Source organism: Trichechus manatus, unplaced genomic scaffold, assembly GCF_000243295.1.
Source record: "Trichechus manatus latirostris isolate Lorelei unplaced genomic scaffold, TriManLat1.0 scaffold00317, whole genome shotgun sequence".
In the NCBI taxonomy this organism is placed as follows: domain Eukaryota; kingdom Metazoa; phylum Chordata; class Mammalia; order Sirenia; family Trichechidae; genus Trichechus; species Trichechus manatus.
This window is the reverse complement of record NW_004444253.1, coordinates 385,727-396,198: the sequence shown is the minus strand read 5'-3', so window position 1 is coordinate 396,198 and position 10,472 is coordinate 385,727. Positions and strand designations below refer to the sequence as shown.

The following is a 10,472-nucleotide window of genomic DNA, read 5'->3' as shown; positions in this document are numbered from 1 at the left end:
CTCTGATGGGAGAGACCCGGGGTGCCCCTCTCATGGGGGAGGTGCCGGGTGCCCCTCTGATGGGAGAGACCTGGGGTGCGCCTCTGACAGGAGAGACTCGGGGTGCCCGTCTGAGGGGAGAGCCACCTGCTGCTCTGGGTTGAAGTCAAGAGTCCAGGCCTGAGCTGATCAGCAGTTGCCCATGTTTGCACTGTGCCGCTCCTCACCTTCCGTCTTAGATCTGTTGAGTTGAATTTGAGGTGACGTTGCCATCTCAGCAAGGCCAGGAGGGGAGGCTATAGACTGGGCGGCGAAAGCTCCACTGGTCCTCTCTGCCTAGTCGTGAATGGGGGTGACTGTGCTTCTGGCACTGTTGTCATTAATTCGCATTTTCAGCCTTGACTGTCCCTAGTTTGTGTGTTGGTGTCTTTTTCCAGTGCCTCACTTCTTCAGCTTAGTAGGCGGTGAATATCGCTCTAGATGATAAGTGAACCATTGTAAAGGAATGTCTTTGTGTTATTGCAATTCCAAAACCACGTGAGGAGAATGAGGTTTCAGCGTATAGTGAATGTTGTTTCTTTGAAACCCAGGAGATTTAGGAGTGTTGGTGAAGTAGGTTCCCTCTCTCAGCACTCCTGGGAGTATGGATTGACAAGGGGTTCTTTGGAAACAGCAAGAGGACCGTTAGCCAGAGTGGTGGATTGGGTCGCCTCCCAGGACTGCACAGGGCTGGGGCCATCTCCGGGCTCAGTGTACTGTTTGTATGAATCTCCTTGGGTGAGGTCGCCATGAGGACCGAGTGAGGGCTGCCTCTGGGCCAACCTGAGGTTCAGGGCTGTGGATCTGACGTGGGGGATGCCCTTGCTGGACCCGTTGTCCCCCCAGCCAGTGCTGACACCTGTCCGTGTGCATTGCAGGGCTGGCCAACGGTCCTGGGACAGCGGACGCAGATGGCCTCCAGGAAGTGCCTCTGTGTAGCTGCCGGATGGAAACCCCCAAGAGCCGAGAGATCACCACCCTGGCCAATAACCAGTGCATGGCCACCGAGAGTGTGGACCACGAGGTAAGTTCACCTTCACATCAACAGCCCAAACTGGCAGCACTTGGAAAACACCCTTTCTGCCAGTCCTCAGACAGCGAAGCCCCTTCCTCCCCCTAAGATCAGTTGGCTTATGTGACCAGGGACCTGGGTAGACACTCCCAAAACAGGGAGCAAATACCAGTTATGAAATCACCGTGGACAGGAAGCCTGTAAAGAGGATATCCTACAAACTGTGTTTGAATAAGATGGCCCTGGGGTCTCATTTCTCCTCCATGATCGTGTAAAGGCCTCCCCGCCTTGCTGTGAAGTCAGAGGTGGTTAGAGGAAGCTAGCGTGAGTTGCTGCCTAGGACCTGGTGCTGCCCGGCACAGCCCACAGTCAGTGGCCCCTCCTGCCAAGTGGATGCCCGAGCCTCTGCTCTGTGAGCTGTGGTCACTTTCTCTGCCACCCTCCCTCCACCCCAGGGTTCTCAGAGGCTTTCTTGAGCCCCCGTGGCTGTTGCGTCTAGGGAGACTCTGTCACGGCTCCTTCCGGCATCTTTTCCAGAGAAGGGAGGGAAAGTGAGGGAGGAGCTGCCATCTCTGAGCATTTCTCGAATTGTTTCTAGAGAAGCTCTTTCAGCACTTCAGGCTGCTGGGCAGTAGTGTGGTTGCCTGAAGGTGCACATCAGGGCTTGTTGGGGTGAGGCTGTGAGGGGAACTGTGCGCCCAGTCCGGCCCCTGGCCTGGCCTTTGCTGAAGTCGAGGTCATTATGCAGCTTCTTGATTGATTTATGTGGCTGCCGTTCTAGCAAGATTTCTGATCTTGGGCCTGCTGAGCCATCTGATGGACTGCGTGACAGGGTCTTAGCTGATAGTTTTAGAATTACGTGGTACTTCCATGTGAGAGGCTGAGTGCCGCACTGCCCATCCTGGCACCGCTCTGTCTGCTGGCCTGCAGTGCTGGGCCGCACTCAGTGGACCTACTCTCCCCTTCACTTGCGCCCGTGTGGACACTGGGTCTCCTGCAGCCCATGCCGCACTCTAGATGTCTGTTTCCTTGATGGATTTGTGCTGGCCCAGAATAGAGAGCCGAAGCTTGTGCTGGTTCTACCCCAACCGGTTGGGCACTCTGAGCAAGCAGTCCTCACCTCCGAGGCCAGGGGCCAGCTGTCCCTGCCTCTGAAATGCTAGTGTGGACTGCCACATGTTCTGACTCTCACACTCAGCCTCTTCACAGGCTCCCTCCACCCTTTTGTGCTTAATTTTAAAAGCTTTTCTTGATGACAAAGTAGAGAGTACAGTTGGCCTTCTAAACTGACTACTCATCTTTGAGCCGATTATGAACCAGTGTTTGCATGTGTCTCCCTCTTGCCCTTGGTTTCTGAGAAAATCCCATTTTTACACTAAAAGTCTCAGTATGTGTCTCTCCGTAGGAAAAAAGAGAACGTTTTCTTATGTAATCTCTTAATCAAGAACACTCTCCCTGCCACCCTCCTCCCTGTTTCCATGCTCTTGAAGAAACTGGGTTAACTGTAGAATGGCCGAGGTTCTGGATTTATCTATGGCTTTCTTGTGTTGTTTTCCCCTCATTTCCTGTACCTGAAAGTAGGATCTAGAGACTTGAGAAGGTTTAGATATTTAGTGTTTGATTTTACTTTTTTATTTAATTGTGGCAGGAACGCTTTAATCATGACAGGAGTGGTGCTCACATTAATGAGGGGCTTTGGTGAGACTCTTCCTCATACGGGTCGTCGTAAACCTTTCCCTGACAGTGCTAGAGTCCCTCAGTGACCACTGCCTGAGTCCATTCTTTCATCAGAAGTTGCAAAATGGTGACTTTACAATTCTGTCATTCTTTTTGTATTACTAGCTGGAATTGTTCAGTATGAAGAACCTTCCCTCGCTCTATAGGCTATTTTATGCCCCTGAAATACGTTTCATATTGCATAGGCAGTATAAGCAATTAGTTCTTTCTCTTTAATTATCATGTTCAGAGTAAGAGTTGGTGCCGTAAAACTTCCAGTGGTACCCAGTGAGTGTGATATTTGTTTTCTCTGTGCTTTTTCTCTCTTTTCTCTCCCTCCCTCCTTCCCTTTAGCATCCTTAGGAACTCATGGCCTTTGCTATATTCAGTGTGTTATTTTTTTTCTCGTAAAATGAAGCATGAGTCCAGAAAACCATACAGGACAAGTGTGTGACTGAATGAGTTAGTCTAAGGTGGTCACTCTGGTAACCACCATCAAGGTCAAGAAAGAGAACTCCACCTCCCTCCCCAGAGCCCCATCCACGTGTTTCTTCTGAGTCAGCCTCCTTCCTCTTCTACTAGTAACCACTGTTCAGACTTTGTTTTCAGGTAGTTTTACCATCTGTCTCAGTCATCTAGTGCTGCTCTAACAGAAATACCACAGGCGGATGGCTTTAACAAAGAGAAGTTTAGTCTCTCACAGTCCAGTAGGCTACAAGTCTAAATTCAGCGTCAGCTCCAGGGGGACGCTTTCTCTGTTGGCATACATGAAACAAAAGACAAAAACCACATGATCTTATCAATCGATGCAGAAAAGGCATTTGACAAAGTCCAACACCCATTCATGATAAAAACTCTCAGCAAACTAGGAATACAAGGGAAACTCCTCAGCATAATTAAGGGCATTTATACAAAGCCAACAGCTAACATCATCCTAAATGGAGAGAGTCTGAAACCATTCCCCTTGAGAACGGGAACCAGACAGGGGGATGCCCTTTATCAACACTCTTATTCAACATTGTGCTGGAGGTCCTAGCCAGAGCAGTTAGGCTAGAAAAAGAAATAAAGGGCATCCAAATTGGTAAGGAAGAAGTCTAAGTATCTCTATTTGCAGATGATATGATCTTATACATAGAAAACCCCACCGAATCCACAAGAAAACTACTGGAACTAATAGAATATTTCAGCAAAGTATCAGGATACAAGATAAACATACAAAAGTCAGTTGGATGCCTCTACACCAACAGAGAGAACTTTGAAGAGGAAATCACAAATCAATTCCATTTACAATAGTCCCCAAGAAGATAAAATACTTAGGAATAAATCTAACTAGAGATGTAAAAGAAAACGACAAGCCGCTACTGCAAGAAATCAAAAGAGACCTACATAAGTAGAAAAACATACCTTGCTCGTGGATAGGAAGACTCAACATTGTGAAAACGTCTGTTCTACCCAAAGCAATCTACAGATACAATGCAATCCCGATTTGAATTCCAAAGACATTTTTTAGTGAGTTGGAGAAACAAATCACCAACTTCATATGGAAAGGGAAGAGGTCCCAGGTAAGTAAAGCATTACTGAAGAAGAAGAACAAAGTGGAAGACCTCACACTACCTGATTTTAGAACCTGTTATACTGCTACGATAGTCAAAACCGCCCAGTACTGGTTCAACAACAGATACATAGACCAGTGGAACAGAATTGAGAATCCAGACATAAATTCCTCCACCTTTGAGCAGCTGATACTTGACAAAGGCCCAAAGTCTGTTAATTGGGGAAAAGAGTCTCTTTAACAGATGATACTGGCATAACTGGATATCCATCTGCAAAAAGTGAAACGAGCCGTAGCTCACACCACATACAAAAACTAACTCAGAATAGATCAGAGACCTAAATGCAAAATCGAAAACGATGAAGATCATGGAATTGAAAATAGGGACAACGCTTGGAGCCCTAATATATAGAATAAATAGAATACAAAACATTACTAACAGTGCACAAACACCAGAAGAGAAACTATATAACTGGGAGCACCGGAAAATCAAACACTTATGCTCATCAAAAGACTTCAAAAAAGTAAGAAGACAGCCTACAGACTGGGAAAAAAATTTTGGCTACAACAGATCTGATCAGCGTCTAATCTCCAAAATGTACAAAATACTGCAGAACCTCAACAACAAAAAGGAAAATAACTGAGTTAAAAAATGGGCAAAGGATGTGAACAGGCACTTAACCAAAGAAGACATTCAGACGGCTAACAGGTACATGAGGAAATGCTCACGATAATTAGCCATTAGAGAAACACAAATCAAAACTACAGTGAGATATCATCTCACCCCAGCAAGGCATTAATCCAAAAAACACAAAACAGTAGATGTTAGAGAGGTTGTTCAGAGACTGGAACACTTACACAGTGCTGGTTGGAATGAAACATGGTACAAATACTTTGGCAATTGATTTGGTGCTTCCTTAAAAAGCTGGAAATAGAAGTACCATACGATCCAGCAATCCCGCTCCTTGGAATATATCCTAGAGAAATAAGAGCCGTCACAAATAGATATACGCACGCCCGTGTTCATTGCAGCACTGTTCACGATAGCAAAAGAGGAAAACAACCTAGGTGCCCGTCAACGGATGAATGGATAAACAAATTAAGGTATATTCACACAGTGGAATACTACCCAACGATAAAGAACAACGATGAATCCATGAAATGTCTCATAACATGGAGGAATCTGGAAGGCATTATGCTGAGTGAAATTAGTCAATTGAAAAAGGACAGATATTGTATGAGACCACTATTATAAGAACTGAAAAACAGGTTTAAACATGGAAGAAAACATTCTTTGATGGTGATATGGGTGGGGAGGGAGAGAGAGTGGTATTCACTAACTAGATAGTAGATAAGAATTATTTTAGGAAAAGGGAAGGAAGGACAGCACACACTACAGGGGAAATCAGCACAACTGGACTAAACTGAAAGCTAAGAAGTTTCTTGAATAAAACCAAACACTTCGAGGGACAGAGTAGCAGGGGCGGGAGTCTGGGGACCATGGTTTCAGGGGACATCTAGGTCAGTTGCCATAACAAAGTTTATTAAGGAAACGTTCTGCATCCCACTTTGGTGAGTAGCATCTGGGGTCTTAAAAGCTAGCGAGCGGCCATCTAAGATACATCCGTTGGTCCCAACCCACCTGGAGCAAAGGAGAATAAAGAACACCAAAGACACAAGGAAAATATTACCCCAAGTGGCAGAAAGGGCCAGATAAACCAGAGACTGTATCATCCTGAGACCAGAAGATCTAGATGGTGCCCAGCTACCACCAGTGTCAACCCTGACAGGGAACACAACAGAAGAGTCCCTGATAGAGCAGGAGAAAAGTGGGTTGCAGAACTTAAATTCTAGTAAAAAGACCAGACTTAATGGTCTGGCTGAGACTAGAGGGACCCTAGAAGACATGGCCCTCGGACTCTCCGTTAGCCCAGAAATAGAACCATTCCCAGGGCCAGCTGTTCATACAGAGATTAGCCTGAACTATGGGACATAAAATGATACTCGTGAAGAGAGTGCTTCTTATGTCAAATAAATATATGAGACTAAATGGCCAGCTTCTGTCCGGAGGTGAGATGAGAAGGCAGAAATGCACAGGAGCTGGTTGAGCGGACATGGGAAATCTGGAGTGGAAATGAGGAGTGTGCTATCTCAGTATAGGGAGAGTAGCTAGCGTCACGTAACAATGTGTGGGTAAATTTTCGTATGAGAAACTGACTTGAAGTGTAAACTTTCACTTAAACCACAGTTAAAAAAGAAAAAAAGATACTGTTTTTTTCTCATCTTCTGAAACTGACCAATTCTTTTAAAATATCATTTTGAACTTATGTATCTGCCTGTTTGTCATACTGTGGTGGCTTGTGTATTTCTGTGATATTGAAAACTTTGCCACTGGTATTCCAGTACCAGCAGGGTCACTCTTGGTAGGCAGGTTTCAGCAGAGCTTCCACACTAAGACAGACTAGGAAGAAGAACTTAGCAGTCTACTTTTGAAAAAATTGGCCAGTGAAAACCTTATGAATAGCAGCGGAACGTTGTCCAGTGTAGTTCTGGAAGATGAACCCCTCAGGTTGGAAGGCACTCAGTATGCAACTGAGGAAGAGCTGCCTCCTCAAAGTAGAGTTGACCTTAATGACATGGATGGAGTCAAGCTTTTGGGACCTTCATTCACTTATGTTGCATTACTCAAAATGAGAAGAAACAGCTGCAAACATCCAGTAATAATGAGACCATGGAATGTACAAAGTAGGAATCTTGGAAAATTGCAAATTGTCAGAAATGAAATGAAAAGCATAAAGTCAGTATGCTAGACATTAGTGAGCTGAAATGGACTGGTATTGGCCATTTTCAGTTAGACGATCATATGGTCTACTGTTCCAGGAATGATAAATTGAAGAGGAATTGCATTTTATTCATCGTCAAAAAGAACATTTCCAAATCTATCGTGAAGTGTAGTAGTGTTAGTGATTAGATGATATCCATACTCCTACAAGGAAGACCAGTTAATATGACTATATTCCAATTTACTCACCAACCCCTTAGGCCAAAGATAAAGAAATTGAAGATTTTTACCAACTTCTGCAGTCTGGAATTGATCAAAGAGCAATCACGATGCATTGGTCATTACTGGTGATTGGAATGCGAAAGTTGGAAACAAAGGATTGGTGGTTGGAAAATATGGCGTTGGTGAGAGAAACGAGGCCAGAGATTCTGTGATAGCATTTTACAAGACCATCAACTTCTTCATTGCAAATACCTTTTTCAGCAACATAAATGGAACTGTAGACATTGACCTCACTGGATGGAAAACAGGAATCAAATCAACTATATCTGTTGAAAGATCCCATGGAAAAGCTCAATATAATCAGTCAGAACACGGCCAAGGGGCCAACTGTGGAACAGACTATCAGTTGCTCATATGCAAATTCAGGTTGAAGCTGAAGAAAATTAAAACAAGTCCACGAGAGCCAAAATACGAAATTGAGTATATCCCACCAGAATTTGGAGACTATCTCAAGAATATATTTGACGCTTGAATAGTAATGACTGAAGGCGAGATGAGTTGTGGAAAGACATCTCGAGGACGTCGTACATGAAGAAAGCAAGAGGTCATTGAAAAGAAAGAAAGACCAAAATGAATGTCAGAAGAGACTGAAACTTGCTTTTCAACATAGCTAATGCGGAACGTAGCTAAAGCGGAATGAAAGAAATGATGAAGTAAAATAACTGTACAAAAGATTTCAAAGAGCAGCCCGGGAAGACAAAGTAAAACATTTTAATGAAATTCTCAAAAGACCTGGAGTTAAAAAACCAAAAGGGAAGAACACACTCGGCATTTCTGAAGCTGAAAAAACTGATGAAAAAATTCAAGCCTCTATCTGCAATTTTGAAGGATTCTATGGGCAAAATATTGAATGATGCAGGAATCATCAGAAGTAGATGGAAGGAATACTCAGAGTCACTGTACCAAAAACAATTGGTTGATGTTCAGCCATTTCAGAGGGTAGCATATGATCAAGAACCGATGTTATTGAAGGAAGTTGAAGCTGCACTGAAGGCATTGGCGAAAAACAAGCCTCCGGGAATTGGCAGAATACCAATTGAGATGTTTCAACAAACAGATGCAGCGTTGGAAGTGCACACTTGCCTATGCCAAGAAATTTGGAAGATAGCTACCTGGCTAACAGACCGGAAGAGATCCATATTTGTGCCCATTCCAGAGAAAGGTCATCGAACAGAATTCAGAAATTATCAAACAATATCATTAACATCACCCACAAGTTAAATTTTACTGAAAATCATCCCGAAGCGGTTGCAGCAGTATATCAACAGGGAGCTGCCAGAAATTCAAGCCAGATTCAGAAGAGGACGTGGAACGAGAAATACCATTTCTGATGTCAGCTGGATCTTTGCTGAAAGCAGAGAATACTAGAAAGATGTTTACCTATGTTTTATTGACTATGTGAAGACATTTGACTGTGCGGATGATAACAAATTATGGATAAAATTGCAAACAATGGGAATTCCAAAACAATTGTGCTCATGCAGATGCTGTACATAGACCAAGAGGCAGTTGTTCGAACAGAGCAAGGGCACACTGCATGGTTTAAAATCAAGAAAGGTGTGCGTCTGGGTTGCATCCTTTCATCATCCTTATTCAGTCTGTGTGCTGAGCAAGTAATCTGAGAAGCTGCACTATATGAGGAAGAATGTGGCATCGAGATTGGAGGAAGACTCTTTAACAACCTGTGTTATGCAGATGACATAACCTCACTTGCTGAAGGTGAAGAGGAGTTGAAGCACTTACTGATGTGGTGAAGATCAAAGTCTGCAGCCTTCAGTATGGATTATACTTCAACATAAAGAAAACAAATATCTTCACCACTGGACCAATAAGCAACATCATGCTAAACAGAAAATGTGTAAGTTGTGAAGAATTTCACTGTACTTGGATCCACAATCAACGCCCATGGAAGCGGTAGTCAGAAAATCCAAGGGCGTATTGCGTTGTGCAAACCCAAGCCCAAGCCCGTTGCTGTCGAGTCGATTCTAACTCATAGTGACCCTATAGGACAGAGTAGAACTGCCCCATAAAAGTTTCCAGGGAGCGGCTGCTGGATTCGAACTGTGGACCTTTATGGTTAGCAGTTGTAGGTCTTAACCACTTCACCACCATGGTTTCCAATTTGCATGTGCAAACCTGCTGCAAAAGATCTCTTTAAAGTGTTCCAAAGCAGAAATGTCACTGTGAGGACTAAGGTGCGCTGACGCAAGCCATGGTGTTTTCAGTCGCCTCATATGCGTGTGAAAGCTGGACAATGAATAAAGAAGACCCAAGAATTGATGCCTTTGAATTATGGTGTGTGTTAAGAATATTGAATATACCATGAACTGCCAGAAGAACGAACAAATCTGTCTTGGAAGAAGTGCAGCATGAGTGCTCCTTGGAAGTGAAGATGACGAGACCTTCTCTCGTACTTTGGACATGTTATCAGGAGGGACCAGTCCCTGGAGGAGAACATCATACTTGTAAGGTAGAGGTTCAGCAAAAAAGAGGAAGACCCTCTACAGGATGGATTGACAGTAGCTGCAGCAAGGGCTCAAGCAGAACAATGATTGGGAGGATGGTGCAGGACCGAGCAGTTTTTTCTTTCCGTTGTACATAGGGTGGCTGTGAGTCAGAACCGACTCAAAGGCACCTGACAACAACATTTGTGCATGTTTGATGAATTTTAATTCTTCGTGTTACTGTTATTGGAGCTCGAATTGTCACATCATTGGCCAGTGAGACACCTTCATCCTGCCCTGAGTCCCTTGACAGGACTCTGAGGGCTTCCTTGCTCTCCTGTGGGACAGGTGCTCTTCTCTCACCTTGTGTGTTCTCTGCCCTGGGAGCATCTGTTTTCTACAAAGCTCCCCCTTCTTTTAGTGAGAAATTTTATTTTACAATCATAGTTTGGATCATAGGAATGCTTGTTGCTACCAGACCAGTCATTGTTTTAGACCTTACCAGTGGAGAGAGGTAGGGAATGTATATGCACGAGTGTGTGTGTGTGTGTGTGTGTGTGTGTGTGTGTGTGTCTGTGTGTGTGTGTCTGTGTGTGTGTCTGTGTGTGTGTGTGTCTGTGTGTGTGTGTCTGTGTGTCTGTGTGTGTGTGTCTGTGTGTGTCTGTG

General features: G+C 44.3%; 1 protein-coding gene across 6 annotated transcripts in view; it reads left to right on the top strand.

Moving 5' to 3' along the window:
* EHMT1 (euchromatic histone lysine methyltransferase 1) overlaps positions 1 to 10,472 on the top strand; it is a 231,313-nt gene that overhangs the window by 153,101 nt on the left and 67,740 nt on the right. For all 6 annotated transcript variants that reach the window (XM_023725491.1, XM_023725492.1, XM_023725490.1 and 3 more), the window contains one exon: positions 897 to 1,042. In XM_023725491.1, the coding sequence (XP_023581259.1) occupies positions 897 to 1,042 (146 nt within the window). The remainder of the gene's footprint in view (positions 1 to 896; positions 1,043 to 10,472) is intronic.